Source organism: Parasteatoda tepidariorum, chromosome 10 (assembly GCF_982258835.1).
Source record: "Parasteatoda tepidariorum strain Cologne lab strain chromosome 10, Ptep-v5.0, whole genome shotgun sequence".
NCBI classification, from domain to species: domain Eukaryota; kingdom Metazoa; phylum Arthropoda; class Arachnida; order Araneae; family Theridiidae; genus Parasteatoda; species Parasteatoda tepidariorum.
The window spans coordinates 38,931,014-38,952,020 of NC_141764.1; the positions used below are offsets into that span (position 1 = coordinate 38,931,014).

Here is a 21,007-nt window from a genome sequence, read left to right on the forward strand (position 1 = left end):
GGGAGTTTTTTTAATTTTATTTATTCATTCGTTTATTTGTTTTTGTGTGTATTGAGTACCTTACAGTAGCATGTCCTTCCTTACCTTACTTACAGTCCATTTAACTATTATAGACATTTTAAACAATTTTATGTTTATGCGACACTGGTATACATAATCTGTGTAAAGCCATATTCTGCTGTTTTCAGTCATTAAAATCTTTTTTTCAATGGATTAATCCATTAAATTAATATATTTTACCTGAGTACTCCGTCAATCTTATCTTTGAGTTTCTTGGCTCTGTCCACACCTTTTTGGCGATGCCGAAGAAAGAGAAAAATCGGTAAGCAACCCTGCAAACCAGGGATGGTAAGAGGTTGGCAGCAAATGTAGGATGCTTCCCGACCTCTGGTCCATTAACCTTTTCCCTAGCATCCCATGGGGGTGATTTGGGCCTCTGCTGTAATTAGAAGGAAGCTCTTTGCTTTTCGCTCCCGTTCACTTAACGTTAGTTTCTCTCTCATCCCGCATCCCCGACTGATCCATTTCCTGCCTTTATTTTCACCCAAAACTTCAAGAATAAGGCCTTTGCCCAAATTAAACCCCTAGAATTTTCTCTGCTAAATAAGAGTTCTGTTAGTTGCTGTTTCTCAACTTCGAGGGGCACCGCAAACCTCTATTTTATTTTTTGCTTTTTTTTTCTTCCTTTTAGAAAGTATTAATCTATACATTTCAAGGTAAATGAATTAGTTTCGGTTTTATCCATTTTATTTATTTCCTCAATCAAAAACCAGAAGGTAAAAGAAATAGGATAGTGCTGATGCGTTTTTCTTCACGTAGTATTGAAATTCTCAATTGTACCGAAAAATTTATTATGTATTTTAACAATTTTTGTAATTTCCACATACTTTTACCACACACATTAATTCTATATTTCAAGTTTTGCTTCAATAATGTTTTCTAGTGACTTGATTTGAAAATCATATACCTTTTTTGTCAAATACTGCTAAATAGAGAAACATGATACTTTTGTTTTACTATACATATTATTTGATGTTAAGCTAGCGCAATGCTTATAAAATTAGAATTTAAAGCAGATTTGTTATAAAAGCGTTCTTAAATGAGTGAGTGCATATTTTATTTTATTTTATAACCGTCGTTGAACAGCCGACCCAATTTCATGGGTTTACGACTACTTACGTTCAACTCCGTAGCCTTGTAATTTTGAACCAATCTAGAAGACAAGGAAACTCCTGGATCAGTACCCCCAGAGGTATTAATTTGTTGTGGGAACATGGAGGACTTTGAGACTCGACAGATTTAACGTGCATCAGTCACCATTTACTACACGGGGAGTCTTCGGCCGGCGAGGATCAAACCCACGACCTCTTGGATATGGGCCCAGCGCCCTACCGACCAGGCTATCCCGGCCCTAGTGAGTGTATATTAAAAATATGTTACATCTTGACATTTAGTTTCTTAAAATTTTTAAATCTGTTGAATTAAATCTTTAACTTTCACATCCTCGCCTACGCAGAGCTGTTGTGTGTATATATATATATATATACACACAGGGTGGTCCTAAAATATGTGTCAGAAATGTAAAGGTAGGTAGAGGGGACCTAAATAAGCATATTTCGTATAGGATTGTGTGTGAGGTAATGCCGCCTTGAGCCGGTAGGGAATCGAATTTTCTTATGTCTTGACTTGTCTTTTCAGTTTCCTTTGATCCATACTGCTTTACAAGCTAGTGCTTTAATGTGCCATTACCGCACATACATTCCTATCCGAAATATGCTTATTTATGTCCCCTCTACCTACCTTTACATTTTTGTCATATATTTTAGGACCACCCTGTATATATATATATATATATATATATATATATATATATATATATATATATATATATATATATATATATATATATATATATATATATATCGTGTGAGCTGTTGACGAGATTATAATTTTTCCTTATTTTGTTTTCCGGCATTTTATTTATTTTCAATTTTAAAAATTTGCGAATATTTTTTTAAAATTTTTTTTCATAATTTTAAATACATTAATAATAATAATTTAAAAACATTTACATTTATTATAATAATAGATTAATAATTTTAAAAATCTCTATATTTTTAACTTAGATATATATAAATAAAATTCTCTTAGTTTTGTTTTATTTTTTCCACTGCTCGCTCCAGGTTAGCAAATTTCCTTAACATCATGTCGGTTTTCCGATCCGGTTCGAGGAAGTGGGAGGAAAGAACGTTAAAATAATTTTATTAAAAAAAAAATAATCTTCGAAAAGAAGCGTAAAAAAATCAAAACCACAAATCACGTGGCCATGTACTTCCGGTTTCGGATTGACAGTCATATTTCATGGATCGAGAAAGCACCCAAAAGTGATCTTTCACCCTGAGGCGTCATACAATGATATCCAGTGACTGGATAAGGGGGTGACGGGACACTACGACCCCTCCTGATGACACGAACCGGACACGACGTGGACCACGACATCTCTTTTTTGACTGTCATGCTTCTGTTGCGCTGTGGTCATCACTTGGCGACAAGATTTTTTTTCCAAGATAGTTTTTCATTTATCACTATTATCGGACATTTTCAGCGTCTACTTCGAACTTAGGTTCGGGTCATTTCTTTTACGCTGACGTTCGAATTTGGAGGAGGGAGGCTGGAAGTTATTGCTCGAGATGTATGACTAAAATAGAAAAATGAGAATTTTTCTCCTTACTTGAGGAAGTTTTTTCTTTGAGGCTCGATGGTGGGGGAGGTACTATCTAAATCGTTTTACTTTCTTCACTCTGATAACCCTCATTTAAGAATTTTTTTTTATGTTCTATACTATAAATATTAAAGCAAAATTTCAAATGCTTTTAAAATGATAAAACTTATTAGCTTTCTGTTTATGTAGAGTTTGATAATGATAAAATAAATTGTATTTATATTTTCATTTTATGATACAAAAATATTTAAAATCCTTTATTAATAGTACTCATATTTAAAGTATAAATATAATGTAATAAAATGCAAATTTACTTGTTTTATTGATAAACAAAATTTTTGTCCTAATAGTTTTCATCACGATCACTTTATTATAACCACTTAACTGTCTTAGTGTTGTTTCTGGAACGCTTGTATTATGCTGGTATGGTTTATGACCTTAATTTCATATTCATGTCAGTTTGATCATATCCTAATCATATAATAATCTTGATAACCTAGTGCATCCACTAATGCTGATGACCAATCTCTAGGATCTAATGTCAGGAATTAATCTCACTAGGATAATGCATATCTTATATCTCTTCATCGGTATTGTAAGTGATTGATTTGAGATATATAATGAAGACTACTTTCCCAAAATCTCCCGAAATCTTCAGATCCGAATCTTATTGAATATATGTGATTTGAAAATGAAAAATAAACATACCGTCATTTAAAAGCACAACTTTGGAGATTGCCTTGAATGTGCCACAAACGACACCACTCATGAGGTCACTTCCTCAATTTAGTCATAGATCTGAAGGGGAAGGAAAGAGTTCCTTTGTTTTCCACTTTTGCTTCTCATAATATATCGGAAGAATATTATAAAATACTATGTATCACAGTACTATGTACCTATGATATATAAAATACTATGTACCCATGTATCACAGATAATTTTATTTTGACTCTAAAAAGCTAAAAATAGTGAGGGAAAATTTTTTTTCACTCAAACCTGGAGCATTTCTACACTGAAAAGTAACCAGTCTTAAAATTGGCAGTAACAGTAATCAGTAATTATTGAGACTCGAGTTAAGGAGTTAAATAGTTCTAGCATCTAATCCAATTATTTAAAGTCCACATTTTACTGAAACTTTTCCATGTTTCTATCCTCATTCAATGTTATGCTTACAAAATCTAATATTTGACAACAAATTTAAAATTAAAAAAAAATTATAGTTTTCCGGCGAAAAATCGCATGGTATAGATAAAATATGATCTGGATTTACTTTGAAATTTTCCTGAAATACATGGGAAAGTCAGGAGAATTTTTTTTTCTGAAATTAAATAGGATCATTGTAGTAATAATCGATAGCTATTATGCAATAAACTATTGTTAAATACTTTATTATTTACTATCATAGCAAAATCTAATATTTGACAACAAATTTTTTAAAAAATCATAGTTTTCCGACAAAAAATCGCATGATATAGATAAAATATGGTCTGGATTTACTTTGAAATTTTCCTGAAATACATGGGAAAGTGTGGAGAATTTTTTTTTCTTCTGAAATTAAATAGGATCATTATAGTATTAATCAATAGTTATTATACAATAAACTATTGTTAAATGCTTTATTATTTACAATAATAGCTTGATAGTGAATTCAGAAATACTGATACTATAATTATAGTTCCATTTAAATATAACTATTAAAATATGTTACATTCTTTGGAATTGATACTTTTTGTTTAAATCCTATTTTTTTTTTGTTTCCATGTATCCAAAATATGGTCTGAATTTAGTTTGAAATTTTCCTGAAATACATGGGAAGAGAATTTTTTTTTTTCTGAAAATAAATAGGATCATTACAGTAATAATAAATTGTTATTATACAATAAACTATTGTTAAATACTTTATTATTTACAATCATAGCTTGATAGTGAATTCAGAAATACTGATACTATAATTATAGCTCCATTTAAATATAACTATTAATATATGTTTTAAATTCTTTGGAATTGATACTTTTTGTTTAAATCCTATTTTTTTTGTTTCCATATATCCATCTTTGCTACATATGACTTCGGATGATTTTATGCATTTTTCAAATGATTCGTTGTACGGGAATATATTTTTTCTTAGAGCCAACCAAGTGTTTCCCCCCTCCCTTTTCTAAGTGGCTTAGAGGGGGAAATATTTCAAGCTTCGTTTTTATCGTGTTTATCCTGATAAAAGCACAACTTCTGGCGCTTACGTTTGGGCGATAATATGAAAACGGAAGACTTCAGATTCCACTGCTATGAAGAAAAAAAAAAAAGAATAAATAAAAACAGACTTTACTCTTAAGTGAAGAATATTTTAGGTTAGGCAGATGCTTTCTGGGAGAAGAAGGAATTCTTATAAGGAATATAAATGGTAAGAAATATATTGTTTGGAAATTCTTTTTCAAAAATAAAAGAAAGAAAGAAAATACGATAAACAACAGTCTTGCGGAGCTCGGAATATAAAGGGGAAAAGAAAAGAAACAGAAAAAATCATAAAACCCGATCAAATAATGCCTTTAAGAAAAAGAAAAGAAATGCCTAGTCGTTCTCTATTCGAATTTTAAAAGGTGAGAGAAAAGATAGACACACCGCCCCCACCACCGTTTATTTTTCTCTTTATTTATAAGAACGCATTCGAAATTTGAAACTGGGTGAGGGAAAAAATTTTTTATCTTTTGGGAATTTGTTCCATAATCCCGTAATTCTTAGGAAAAATGTATAGAATTTATGCTAATAAATAGAATTGTGTTAAATAGTTTTAAAGCGTGAATTTATTGTATTATTTCCATTTGAATTAAAAGCAAACATATTTATAACGTATTTCGAAATTGTATATATTTATGTTGGTAGTATTAAGATACCTCCGTATGTATATATATTTATAACTTTTTTTAAAGCTGCTTGGTAAACATTAATAATGCATAATTTATCTATTATTGCAATTAATAGCCTAAATGCTAAACATGCTAGCTGGTGTTTAGACAAAATAGAAAAAATCTGATTAAAAACTATAAAACAAAGCTTGTAAATTAAGATTTTCTTTTAAAAATCCTAATTCATTCTAATTAATCCTATTGAAAGCAAATGACATTTTAAACAAGTATCCTCGAAACTACTTAATACCATGATATTTTCTTAAAACTTTTTTTTTTAATGCTTTTAGCAGATTTTCAATTTGGATGAATCATAGGATAAAACGGAATAAAACATTTGCTTTTATGCCACTTGCTTCTCGTTTTTGTTTTCTAAATTTTTTCCTGTCTTTCTCTGGCGTTCTGGTGCTGCTGTAAATTTACTTTATACTTTATTTTTGAGAGCCTAAAAGATAAATAATGTGTTTTATCATTAATGCATTGAAATGTGTAAATATGATTACATTCTTCATGTTTTGTTCATAACTATTTATTCAACACTATACTGCTTTCTAGTTAGCTGTTTTGTGCCGTTTATCGAAAATCATTTTGCGTTATTTGCTCTTAAAATTTAGTTTAAATCGATACATGCTTTTTTTTTCTCCATATCTATAATATATGGAGAGAATTAAATCTTAAACTACAGAAGGCTTAAAAGGCTACTTAAGTACAAAAGGCCTCTTATATTATTCTGCTTTTGTTTGTAAAAGTTACTGTAAAGTTAGACTTTAGCTATATTTGTTTAGTGCCGCAACACAAAAAACACTATAGTCACAATTTGCATTAAGTAATTAAATATGCACACGAATGATACGCCTCATCCATTACTAATCTTTACATTTCGCTTTCAAAATCGGAATTAATTATTATAAATTAATAATTTTATTCGCAACTCTTCTTCACATTTCAGAATTATCAGTTTTAAGAAAGTCACGTTTTAATAAACCTTCAGCGTATCCTTTTCTCTAAAAATCAAGTAATTCGAAAGCCTCGATTGGTAAGACAATAATAATAAAAAAGAAGAAAAAAAATCAAGGCTTTGGGTATATAAAATCTATTCTGAAGCACGCACCGTTGACTCCTCGATTATGTAAATTTTATGATGGGGCGATATTGCTCAATAATACACCCTTCTCACATCTGGCCCCCTTATCTCCAATATTTAAAAGATTCTGTCCTCCCACAACCCCCACCCCCACTAGCTATCATCGAGTGTGGAAATTCATCTCCCCGCCTTTTGCATAGATATCCATACATACATACCATCGCGCGTTAAGAGGAAAAAGTGAAGTGGGAAAAAATTCTCCCGGAACAGATAGGGAGTGAAAGAACGGGAAAAAAAACTGGATTTCGCCAGTGCACGGATGGGAATTTTATTCAAATTTCCGACGGAAAAGAAGAAAAAAAAGTGCCCGTTGGATAGTTTGCGATTTCTTATTGTTACGCATTTCCTATATATTCCATTTTGCCCGTATTCCATCGGCTTGTTGCTTTTGCCATTGCGCCATTACTGCGCGATTATCACCCCCTTTTGAAATTCAAGCTTTTTTTCGTCTCCTTGGTAGTAAGAAATTGATGGGTCACATAGATTAAAACTGGGAGATAGTTTTTCTCTTCTGTGGGGTTTTCTTTTCTAAGATATGACCAAGTAAAAGAAAATAAGAACACCACCCAATGTTTTTCTTTGAACTTCTGTTAAAGTCTGCTGTCGCTATTGAAAAAAAGCTTATTGGAAACTAATGTAAACAGCAAAATTTTCTTATTTTAATGTCTTGAAGATAATTAATATTGACAGAACAATTATTTTAAATTTTAAAAACAAGTTTATACTGCCTTTTCTTCCAAAAACTTTCTTTTTATCAGGAATTTATCATAATAACTCTATTACGTTAAAATAGTAGTGAAATGATATTTAAAAAATAATAAAAGATGATCTCCTTAAGTTAAGATTACTATTAAAATAGTTCAAGTTTTATATTATTTATTACAGTATTCTTTTTATTTAATTTTCTATTTTTATTGCATTTTTAGTGTGTTTTACTTATTGTAGCTTTCTACAAACGTATCTAACATGCACTAACTTAAATATAGTAGTGATCTGCAGAGATCTTAAACTTTATTAACTTGTTCCATTAAAGATTGAGAAACAACGAGAAAGGAATAGATATTAAGTTTTGTCTTTTAGATTTAAGAGATTAAAATTAAGCATTAATATTTTAATATCAAGCAATTACATAGTCTTAGTTAACGATTGAGAACTAAAAACAAAATAAATTATGAGATACTTTTTTTTTATTTTACTTCATTTATTTTCTCGGAAAAAAATCGATACAATAATCGATTAAAAAAAATTTGATATTTTGTAAGAAAAATTCGAGATATGAAAATTGATTTGCTATTCCATGTTAAAATATCATTTTTAATTATTGATGTCATCTAAATATTAGTCATGATTTAAATTTCGTTGTAAGTACAAAAAATAACGAATTTAACAACTACATCCCATGAAATTCGAGCTTTCTTTTTTCCATTCCTTTATTGTGCGAAATTGATGGGCCACATAGATTAAAACTGAAAGACAAAAGTTTTTCCTCTGTAATATATGATTAAGAATAAAAAAAGAAAGAAACTGCTAAATGTCACCGAAGGATTTTTTTTTTTCCTCCATCCCCTCTTTCTTTTTCTTTCTGCGACCTTTACCCACTCTTTCTTCTATCAGCCCCTGTTCTCACTTGCCTTTTAGTAAGTGATGTAATTTCTTTTAATCTCGCTTTCTTTTTATGAATTGGTAGACATTGTTTATGAAAAAGTACCCCTGTCCACATCTGAACATGGAATTATCGTCCTCTCCTCTTTTGACTGATTACAACTCTTGAAGGAGTATTGCTTTCAGCCATTTATTTCGTCTGGATATTGTCCCGATGTTGGCCCATGGTAGCTAAAGTTTATCAGGATGACTGATGTTTCCTCATGTGGATTTCAAGAGGAAACATTCTTTTATTTATCTAGTAAAAAGATCCCTTTTTTATGCTGTTATAGAAATGCCTTAAATTAAAAGGCTGGATTAAAGCTAATTTTGGAAACAATACCCTTTTGTTAATATTTCTGTGCTTTGCCATTCATTGGATGTGATTTTTAATATTTTTTTTTCTTATTTGATAATAATTAGCGTCTTTAACAATATGAAAAGTATGTAAGATTTTTGTTTGAAAGCCAAAGAGCACAAGTTCAAATCCCTGCTGTGGCTGCTTTCGATTTACATCGGCCACGGTATTAATGTAAAATATCCTCAATGGTTCATAAGTTTTTTCACGTCAATGGACTAGCTAATAGAAGTGGTTTTTTTTTTTTTTTTTTTTTTTTTTTTTTTTTTTTTTTTTTTTATGTAACTCAAATACGGGTTGATTTTTCTATAAAACCTTTACAACAATACTTAATTTGGAAGTTCTATATTCTGGTTTGAGTTCAAAATAACAACAATAAGAAAATTTCAATGCTCTTAATGAATTTAGTTTTGCGTTTTAGAACCAGAAAGTTTTCAATATAAAGTCATGAATGAGAGTTGTATGTTTCTCAAAATTGTTCAGTAAACTCTTTTCTGTAAACTCTTCTGCTCTGCAAGTTTTTTTTTGAAATATTAGTCATCAAACAAATTGTATCAATGGTAAGGATTAACACCAATTATGTGGTTATTCCTTTATCTTTGCGCAATTTTTTTTAAAAATCATTTTTCTGATTTTGGTTTAGCAACTGTTTAAAACCACAAGAAAAATTTTGTTCAGAAATCATAAACAATTCTTTTTAACTGTGAATAAATAAACGAATCTTGCTTATCTTTTAATAAGTTTTCGGTGACGGCTCCCCCGGAAATGCGGAACCGGACAACCAAAAATTGCTCTTTTCAAACCGGTAGTGACGTAGCTAACAAAGTGTGCAGTGTATCTTTCACGCCTGTCTGATCTCCCATGCCGCAAAAGGAGTCTTTGCACAGTGTGCACATCTTCCCTCCTCCTCAATTCCCTCATCTTCATCCTCCCGAAGATGGGGAAGGAAGCCCAAGAGCAGTATCAGACGCGAGTGCGAAAACCCCTTCCCCATCAAAACCATCTGCTGAAGTCGCATAACCACGTGACCATTCAAACCTTTCCCCTCATCCCCTTCACCAATATCTTCCTGTCAGTTCGGCTTATCGCACCGGAGAAGGCAGTGGTCATGTGACACAAATCCAATCGTTTTGCCCCCCTCGCCCCCATATAGAAAAGATACCTGCTTCCAGCCCCCTTCCAATGCGAGAATATCACTGTCAGCAAGGGAGTCAGATAGCCATGAAGACTTTCGGGTGTAGCGTAAATTGAGAAGGGGGTTCTTCTAGTCTTCTCTGTGCTATTATTTTTGGTTGGGAAAAGGGAAGCTTTTGTGCGAGGCAATGTCCTATAAAAGTCTTGTCGATGTCTTGGCGTCAAAAACGATTATAGTCCGAAGAATGGTATATCTGTATGGACTCCTTACCGCCTCGTTTACCCGATACTGCGCCGCCTTCTTATTAGCCACTATCTATATGGTTTAACGTATTAATTTATTATTTTGATAAAAATATTCAAGATGCATTTTTCTTGTTTTGATTAGAATGTTTTACTATTAAATATATATTTAACCAGGGGTCTGTCCAGACATTTTGTGAAAGGTCCGTTTTTCGTGAAATTGTGAAAAAATTACTCACATTCTTTCAACCAGGTCCGCTTTTATGAATTTGTAATGGCAAATAGGGTCCGGTTATTGCAAAAAACTTTTTCAAGGAGTTTTTAAATTGTAAATAGATACAAGATTATGCTCAGCACTGTAAAATTATAATAAAAAAATTAAATTTTCAAGAATAAACAGCAATTGCTGCTCCTAAATTAGAGATGCAACATACAAATATTTGGTATTTAGCCTATACTGCTGAACGCAGAATATTCATTTCGGACGAATAATGGAAGACTCGTCTGCGGAAGACAAAACTTAATTCGTTTACATCCATCTTTCTTGTTTTCTGCCCTGGGTAGGGTTTATCTGATTAACAAAACAATAATGAAGATTAACAAATTTGTGAAGGGTCCGATTAAACGAAAAATCATTTTGTGAAGGGTCCGTTTTTATGAAAAGATATTTTGCGAAGGGTCCGTTAACTGACCCAAATTTCTTTTAAACAGACCCCTGATTTAACTAACTAATTTGCATTGTTCTGAATTGAAATTTTGGGAACATTAATTATAAGCAGCATATAACATCTATTATACATCAAAAGAAAGTAATATTGTTCTAATGACTCCTTACCGCCTCGTTTACCCGATACTGTGCCTTCTTATTAGCCACTATCTTAACGTATTAATTTATTATTTAGATAAAAATATTCAAGATCGATTTTCTTGTTTTGATTAGAATGTTTTTCTATTAAATATATATTTAACTAACTAATTTGCATTGTTCTGAATTGTAAGTTTAGAAACAACATTAATTATAAGCAACGTACAACATTTATTATATATCAGAAGAAAGTAATATTGTTATAATTCTGGAAATTTGTTAAGTATTTATCTGGACCAAATAGCAGTTTGAGGTGAAAAATAATTACCTTTTATAAAAAGTTTAGGTGTATCATTTTAAAGTCCGTAGTGCTTCAATTATATTATGAAATATCTAATTGAAGGACTTGGAGTAATATAATGAGTTACATTTGTATACTGTTCAGAGAAAGGTCATCTAGTGGTAATTCCAGATGTTCGTTTAGTACTTATCTAGAAATAATAATTAGCAACAGTTTGTTGCAAAAAAAATACCTGTATAGAAACAGTTTTTATCTCTACATTGCCCTTAGCTTTTCAATTAGGTTGTGGAATACATGTAATTGAAAGGGCTTAAGACAATATATTATTCAAAACATTTTGTTGTTTGTTATTTGAATTATTACGCTTTAATTTTTTTTTTTTTTAAGAATATAGGATGCAGTTTCTAATAGTTTTTATCTATTATAGATTTTTATTTTAATAGAATTGTTTCCTTTATTCTAAAAGAATTCTGATTTGTTATTAATACTATACCAACAAGTAGAAAGCTTAAACTCTTGTTTCTATAATTGTAACGATATCTAATATTATGATATGCTAAAAATAAAATGTCAAAATATTTATGAAATAATTTCTATCTATGTCAATCATGTCTATGTTAAGCATTGCTTAAAACTGTCTATAAAAATTATCTTACTTTAAAATATTTTGAGTATTATGAAAATAAAAATGTAAGTTATTTAATTTTTTCTTCGTTATTTTCAGAAAGAATTTTACTGTTAAAATTTTTCCTTCTTAAGGTCTAGAAATTAAATTCATTCTTAATGACTTAAATTTTAAAATATATTTATTTTCTTTCATCTCTAAAATAACGCTACAGAACGACTCTCTCTCTCTTTCTCTCTCTCTCTCTCTCTCTCTCTCTCTATATATATATATATATATATATATATATATATATATATATATATATATATATATATATATATATATATATATATATATATATATATTAGTTATCCTATTTAATTCCTTATTTATTGGTTACACTTAACACCATATTCAAATTTTATCAAAAATTATAAATTATAATTAAATATTTTATCGATTATTATTTTTCATTTTATTACAAGTTTATTGGTTACTTTAATACTATTCATTAAAAAAATTTTTAAAAAAATACTTATTCCATTTAATTAAATTGTTTATATCAATCCTGCATTAAAATTTTCTATAAAATATGGAACCTAATCAATAAATAAATACAATTTTTATGTATTCAGTGGATAAAAGTTGAATTGTTAATGAATTTGTTTAAGTTATTAGTAATGTTTACAAAAGAATATTTTATTCTTTAAAAAAATATATATATAATGTAATTATTTATTTACACATAAAATCCTGAAAAAGATATTCAATAAATTCTATTAGTGTATAGCCTGAAGTATTTGTAGTTATCAAATTTAACCACGCCAAATAAAAGCTGCGTATGTTTTCTTAAACTTTTTCCAATCCCATGAAATTGTTTCATCCAAAAACATCTTACTGCTAATCAAACATTCGATCAAACACACATAAAACCTTAGAACTCCTTTAACAAAACATTCCAGCGGTATGATTTACGAGAAACTTATTTTATATTTATAGTCCTTGAGTGTGATTTCAAAGTGCTCCAGAAACTGCAGATATGAGATATCTATAGAGGCATAACACCCTCGAAATCGAATTTTAGGTATTGAAAAGGAAGATTCCGGCGAACGTTATTCTGGATTCTCCTTCGCCTGATATGGCCCCAAAAAGAACTTTTCCACATCCATTGAATATTCTTTCTATTTTTTTCCCACTACCAATTTTTCCCATCAGTAGATAGGAAAAATAAATATAAGCCGTTAAGGATATCAACTGTAAACAAGTTGAGAAAGCTAGGACGAAGCTTACAACTTTCTTTTTTTTTTCTTGGAATTCTCTTTTGGAACTAGACGAAGTCATTTCTTCCTTTTTTTATTTTTATTTTCAGGAAGACATTTTAATCTTCTTTATACCCCACTCTTCCGAATGAATTTCTTAGCTCTTTCTACATACCACTCCCACACCCCTTGGAAAATCCTCCTCCACCCCCCATTTTTTTTTTCTTCTCCTTTTTGTTCTATCTCATTTCTCGTGTATTTACTATATTCAGACCCAGCAACAAACCATTCGTTGTATAATTTATGTGCCAGGATTGGCTGAGAACCAAGAAAATACTGCTGCCTCCTGAAAGAAAAAAAAAGGAGAAAACGACAGAGAGAAAAAAAGGAAGCGAACTGAAGAGAAGGAAAACGATAGATGGAATCCCTGGATAAGGAATACAGACAGAGAAAAATATTAGCGCAAGAATGGCTTTTTTCTCCTCTCCACCCCCTTTTACCCAATACATATGAGAATATATATAGAAAAATACGACTGCCGGGATATGTTCAAACCGTGAACACATAATCACGCCAGAGTAACCTTCTAAAACCTATTCTAGAAAGGAAAGAAGATGTGTATGTGTGTACATATATGGGGAAAAAATGCTTTTCCTTTGTGCCCGCTATTCCAATAAGCTGTCGTGAGATGTAGGATGCGTTGGATCCCCAGACCGAACCCCTCCTGCAATCTCTCTGCTCACCCCCTTATACATTTTTTCATTCCCCTGGCCCCACTGCATCGTTTTTGATTCGGCGACGTTAAGTCTTTCTTTCTGGACTGTCCGGAGTTATTCTCTATATCTGCTTTGTTCCTAACATAAAGAACAGTGAGAGAGATTTATAGAACTGCTGACTGCCTCTTATCTTAGCTCTGCAATAGGCCTCTCTCCACATTCAGACGCCAATTTGGCGTAATTTTTCATTCAATCGTTTCTTTGGAATTGCTGCTCTTCCAATTCCTTTTGTTTTAGCCACACACATTTAGAATAGTTCTCCGCATTATTACGATTTGAATGGCCGAGTGCATTTTATTAAAATGTTTAAACAGCAGTTATCCTATAGAGTACTGATCTCATTAATTTATGTACATCATTAGGGTTATGCTCGACAAGATATTTTGCCTCTTTCATTTTTCTTAAATTTAAATTAAACTTCTTAAATTATTCTAATAATTATATATATGGTTCGAATGATATAAATTTTAATAATTATATATATGGTTCGAATGATATAATGGTTCGATTTGCTTAAATTTTTTTATGAGTTTTCAATTATTGCTAGAAAAGAGTTTCTGCTTGCATGGATTGTGAGTTAATAGAAAATGTTCTTTAAATAAGATTTTTCTTTATAAGGATTATGTTGAGTCAAGTGTTCGCTTTAAATTTTTGGAAGCTTAGCGCTTATTATTAACTAATATCCATTTATAATGCGAACGAACGGCCTAAAGTGCCTTCAGTTTAGTCGAGTCGCTCAGAACTTTGAAAAAGTAACTAGTGTTTCCAAGCTTTCAGTTTACACCCCATTAGCCTGGCACCAGCTCTAACGCTCCCTCTCTTCAGAATCACTCCTCCATACTCAACTCTCGTGCCAAACCGGACGCTTGACCCTGATGGTCAGCAAGAGAGAATTGGACGCCAGTTCATTCCCACTTCTTCCCTCATTAACCCCTTTTCCACCAACAACTCGACGCTATGATGTGCGTGCATAAATCAGATGCATGTTTGAATTCCTCGCTTCACATAATCTTTGGCTGGAGTGTCTCTTTGCGAAGGGATTTGCTCGCCATGCAAATCTTCGTTTTAATCAGAGAAGAGAGGTCCATAGCTTGTTTGGGCTCAAAGCTTTCTGCGTGTGTCCCTATTAATGCTTCCGCTACGGCACTACAAGTTCGAAAGAGAGCCAAGAACCGGGTGGATTTCTGTCGGTACATTAACTCCCCCCGCACATTGCTCGTTTTGAAATTATTTCCTTTTGAAGTACCTGCGCATTGTTTAAAATCGGTTGGAGAGTTGAGTCACTCATTCCTTTCAACGAGATGCTTTAGGTGTAATTCGAAACGCTTGAGAAATAAATGATGTTGTAATTTACCACAATTATCGTGTTTGCCTTTTTTTGGAGTGGCACTTTGAAGTGCCATAAATTTAAATGTTTTTTTTTTAAATGTTTCAAAAATGACTGATTACAGCTGTTTCTTAATAAAAAAAATTGTAAGTATGACACGCTGGATTTTTAAGAACAGACGTTTTAATAAAATGCGTATAACCAATACTTCGGCAAGCAATAAAATTATTTCCGACCCGTTTTTGGGTTTACGACTCTCAATGTTCAACTTTGTACACTTGTAAATTTGAATCCAACCCAAAAGACAAGGGAGCTACTGGATTAAGTATGTGAACAAACTAGCCTTTGGAAGACTTTTTAATGGGATAAACATGGCATGAAAAGAACAACTTCGTCAACCTCTATAGGTAAGCCCAGTGGTATGAAGATTTTAACCCACTCTTGCCGGCAGGCAACGCGATTTTATATTTTATATTATCTGCCTTTTTTTTTGCCCTTTTTTATTTCAGTTTGTTATCACGTTCATTTGTTGATAAACAACTACTCATACAGTTTTGTTAGTGACATAAACAGAAGATCTTGTATTTTTAGTTTTTTTCTTTTTTTTCATTTGTTTATTCAAAAAATAAAATTTTAATATCGTCTAAATTTGAAGCGGATCTTATATTTATTAAACTGGGGTAGTAGAGCTAAAAATAAATGATCATATAAATTGGCTGCACCAGCTTAATCCCATCAAATGTATTGCTTCATATGCATATAGTATGGAATGTATTTGTATTATTCTTTTTAGATGAATGTCATAATCTTTACCCTGTCAAAAATTTGTTTCAATAGTAGTTTCATTTCGCGTCTGTTATTTTTTTATTTTATTTTTTCTCTCCTAATGCAAAACCTTTTTATGATTTTTTTTCTTACAATTAGTGATTAAAACTGGCTGTATACGTATAGGAAAAAAAATTTGGTTAATAAGTTTATACATGTTATTCCCTTCTGTATGTTAAAATCTGATTGCCCCTGTCGATTTTCATTTATTCGTGTGAAACCGATAGATGGCGCCGAACACTCTCTAGGTCCCAAATAAATACCATACACTAGAAAAAGATTTCTCCATCAAAGAAATAAGAAAACAAAAGAAATAAAGGGAAGAACAGAAGAAACTAAGAGAAATTTTTCTTTTTCCAATAGGAAGAATTTCTCAAGAGGGGAATGGAAACTGCCAAAAAAATAATAGTGTCACAAAGTCATTTTCCAGTAAATCGCCTGAGAGGCATTAAATTGTCCACGTTGCCTGCTAGGATGATGGTGGTAGCGGCAACCCAACCCCCGGTACAGGACCATGGCTTTTATACATTTTTTTTTCCTTCCTGTTTCTATTTTGTGTTCCGATCACTCCCCTGCCTTTTCTCTTCGTTTTCTTTTGTCTTTATCTTCAGACTCAAAGAAAAAGGTGCGAGTAGCAAATAAGAAATCGTACTATTTCAATAAAGACCCCCCTCCCTCCCCTTCTCGTTCAAATATACCCCTAAGAAAAAGGTCCGAGATTGGGTAGTGCCGTATTATTTCGTCCTGGTCCCTAAAGTTTAAATTGGAGACAGGTCATGTGAGTAGGAAAGATGTGTTACTGTGTTGTATTTTTTTTTTCTTCCCTCTCCACTTTTGTGCGAAATTTCCATCCTGCTCTTTCGTTTTTTTTTTCCTTCTGTAGAATATATTCTTTAAGTCCACCTGATACTTTCTCTGAAATGAGGTAGAATCTTCGTCGCTGTTACCAATCTTTCCACTTTTGATTGTTTATTTATTTGTTTTCAACTCCGTTCGATGCACGGATGGATGTACGAATATTCACTTCACACACACACACACACATATATATATATATATATATATATATATATATATATATATATATATATATATATATATATATATATATATATATATATATATATATATATATATATATATATATACAGAGATGAATGTGCTCCGGAAAAAATCCGGATTTTTCGCTAACCGCGATCCGAAAATCCAAGGTCCAGAAGTTTCAAGAAATCATCGATCACTTTTTTGTATTAAATTCTTGTACATTTTATTTAAAAATATTAGAACTAGAATTTATACTTGGCATCTCTTTTATTTGGAAATATTTTTTTCCTGCTAGAATAATAAATGTGATTAGAGATGAAAGTAAACGTATACATAATTATTCATTTAAATTATGCTGCATATAATTAATTTAGAATTTCATGTTTTGAAAATATCAATGATTTAAATTTATAAGCACATTAATGTTTTGAAATGAATCATTAATGATTTTCCTCAAGACATTTTCAGGATTTTTGAGTTTTTATGCGATACTGGTAATTTTTTGGTAATTTATCTTGATTTGTGAAGTAAGAGAATCGACAATCTACCTCCATTGACGGCCCCGTCACTCAATATATATATATCTATCTATATATATATAATGAAAGTAGATTGTAGATTCTCTTACTGTCGATTACACGAATCGAAATAAATTACCACTGCTCATATAAATTACCGTTGTATGCTATATTGTTACTAACAAATGATCGATAATTTATGATCACAAAAGTAATAATTTTTTTTACACTAACCCACTGAGCGTGCTTGCCAATACTATCTCCACCTAAAGGCCAGTTGATTGAAACTTCTGTAAATGATTGCCTTATTTTCTCTTGAAAGCCGAATAACTAAATTTTCAGAAAACAGCTGTTTTTTTAAACATCAAATCAGGATCATCCATCTTTTCATATGAGAGAAACTCGCGTATTTCAAGAGTTACTTAATTTGTGCTTGGAATTGGAGTCTAAAAAAGATAAATGAGTAGTATGTACCAAAATTGACATCTCTGGAAATTGAGCAAATATGTGGTTCCGTGTTTCTGGCACCTAAAATTAGGAAATTTAACATGTTCGTACGTTTACATCCCACTCGTTCAAGTAGGGTGTGTTCAGCGCAGTTACCGCAGCGCGATCTCGGTTCTCTACAGTGCTTTTACAGAACATACATATAGTTTGCCTAATATAAGAACTCCTCCAGACATTCGTCTGGACCTGTGGCTGTGACTATGGTAATGAGGTATGATTATTTCAAGTAGGGGTGCGCGGTCCCTGTTTTAGAGTGGTTTCGGGTCTGGTCGGCGAGAGAAAGGGAATCTCTACGGTCTATTGTGTTAGTCCTAAAGAGAAGCTACCCTCCTTAAAATGTGCCATTCTTGTTTTCATAGAGCCAGACAGCCTCAGACTTTGTGGCTTGAGGAGTTTTTTGGGGAATCTTTTTCGGTCTATTGTGTTAGTCCTAAAGAGAAGCTACCCTCCTTAAAATGTGCCATTCTTGTTTTCATAGAGCCAGACAGCCTCAGACTTTGTGGCTTGAGGAGTTTTTTGCTTAGACAAACAGTATGTGAACTTACAGGAATCTAAGTGATAGTGTAAAATTTCTCTGTTGTTTATATTTCTGCCAGCCTTTATCGGAAAACTCTGTTCCTTAAAAGTGTAATAGAATATCTGCCATATTCACGATTGCGATGTTTGAGCGTATCATGTTTTACAGCAGATAGATTTACCACTTTCACATAACTTTGCTCTCGTTCACGTACGTATATATCTGAAGTGATCGAACAGCGCTGTTTGAAAAATCTGTGCCACGAGCATGCGCAGTTGGTTCAGAACCATACGTACGTGAACGTGCAGGATGGTAAGTGAAAATGCTAATTTTCTCTTTCTTATTTTATACTTGAGCAAGATAAATGATGTTTGCATTTTTATTGCACGTTTCATGACTGTCTTCAACTCATCTACGAGTGCTTTTATAAATCCGCTGCTTTGTATCAATGTCTCATTCTTTAACTTAACCTTACCTACTCCCACTCATATACATTTCTTGTTCGATTAGAATGTGCACACTTCATTAAAATTTACGTTTAATACCCCTTCGAAAACTGATACCATCGATTAGTAATATAATTGTATCTTAAACGAATACTTTGAAAGGTTGCCTATTCACGCTATGGCCTGGTGCTCGCGTGGTTTTGGGCACTTTCCACAACCATCAACGATAGACCCCCCTTAATTGAATGAGAAGTTCTCTGAACATTATTAGGGGGTGAGTAGGTGGGGGGAGTGCGAGAAAAAGATCCCACATAAATATTAATTCCTGTTCTTTCACTCACTTTCCGTGCATTTTTGCAGTAAGCTTCTCTTGCACGCGATTTCCTCTTTTCAGCTGTTCGATCGCTTGTCCACCCCATACTATGGGTTTTTCGTGGGTTTAGTGCTTATGTTGTCTGTTTCTAAACTGCAGCATTGTTAACGCCGTGTTTTATTTTAGTTTCGGGTTGTTTTTAATTCAGATCGAGTTTCTTGTCAATTACTTTATCACTTTATGTTTCTGAGTTATTGATTAGACCCGATATTATAAATATGCTTTTATTATTGTATGTAGCTGTGGTTTTTCTTCCTGTTGATACTTCTGATAGAATTAAAAAGTTGATTTTAGATTCATTTTTTTAAGGATTATTATGTGCAATCAGTTCAATATTTCTTAAAATTGCTTTATTGCTCACATTGTTATTTGCTCTCTGCAGTAACATTTGGTGAAGATATTGCGTTGCATTTTGCACTTGCTGTTATTTTTATTGCTATTTAAACAAAATAGCTCATAATTCTGTCTTTATTTTCGTGTGACTAAATGTAACATTCTCGGTAAATTTTATGATAGTATTTTTTTCGCATGGATCAATCTCTACTTTTTACGATACCATTCTCAGTTGAATGGTTGGAAAAGTTTGCGTGTTTAAATTGAAGAAATAATTTAATGAACTCGAAACTACCGCAGTTAGTATTACGTAAATAAAGCTGTTTTTAGTGCAATAAAAGTATATAATTTATCCTGCTACAGTTTCTTTTAAATCACTTTGCACAATCTACTATTCTCAGTTCTAAATACCAAGACATCCCTTTTAAAGATTGCAATTCTAAACATATAAATCGTTTATGCAAACTGAGTTTAAAAAAACACGAAATTTAAAGTACTCCATTTAGTTGATCTTAAAATATTGAGTGAAAAAGCGTTTTTTAATACTTCTCATCGGCATTTAACAATTAAATCTAACCATTAGTTAAAACCTTTTAACAATTTCAATTTGGTCTAAAATTATCGATAAGAATATACCTCACGATGATAACTGATGATAATATATCAATTACAATATTATTTAAGAGGCTTTGAATTAACTAATAACATAAAATTATAAACAAGAATTTGATTAATGTTCATATTTTTAAATTTAAATAAAGTGTATTTTATCTTTCATATGCATATTTCATATTTATTCTTTATTTCTTTTCTAGTTCTAAGTCTACGGAATACACAAGAAGAAGAACCACCTGACCCTCAGCTAATGCGACTGGACAATATGCTTTTAGCTGAGGGTGTTGCTGGTCCAGAAAAAGGCGGTGGAGCTGGAGCTGCCGCTAATGCTTCAGCCGCAGCCTCAAGCGGTCCTCAGTCAGAAAACGCAATAGAGCACTCCGACTACCGCGCCAAATTAGCACAAATTCGCCAAATATATCACCAAGAGCTAGAGAAATATGAACAGGTTAGTTATTTTAAACTTTATTTCTTGACTTGACTGTCAACTATTTCGATTTAATTACATCGGCAATATCAGATACTAAGGAAATATGGATTTCTAAAAACATAGCAATGTTTTGAGGAATATTCCAATGTATGTCATCTTACAGACATAAATAGGACCAT

The 21,007-nt window shown here is 31.8% G+C and overlaps 1 protein-coding gene across 4 annotated transcripts in view; it reads left to right on the top strand.

Annotated features, from left to right (window-relative positions):
• LOC107439046 (homeobox protein extradenticle) overlaps positions 1 to 21,007 on the top strand; it is a 320,360-nt gene that overhangs the window by 227,777 nt on the left and 71,576 nt on the right. For all 4 annotated transcript variants that reach the window (XR_006224678.3, XR_011637542.2, XM_043039033.3 and 1 more), the window contains exon 3: positions 20,599 to 20,846. Coding sequence is in view for 2 of the 4 variants with exons in the window: in XM_043039033.3 (XP_042894967.1) it covers positions 20,599 to 20,846 (248 nt within the window). In the remaining 2 variants the exon portion in view is untranslated. The remainder of the gene's footprint in view (positions 1 to 20,598; positions 20,847 to 21,007) is intronic.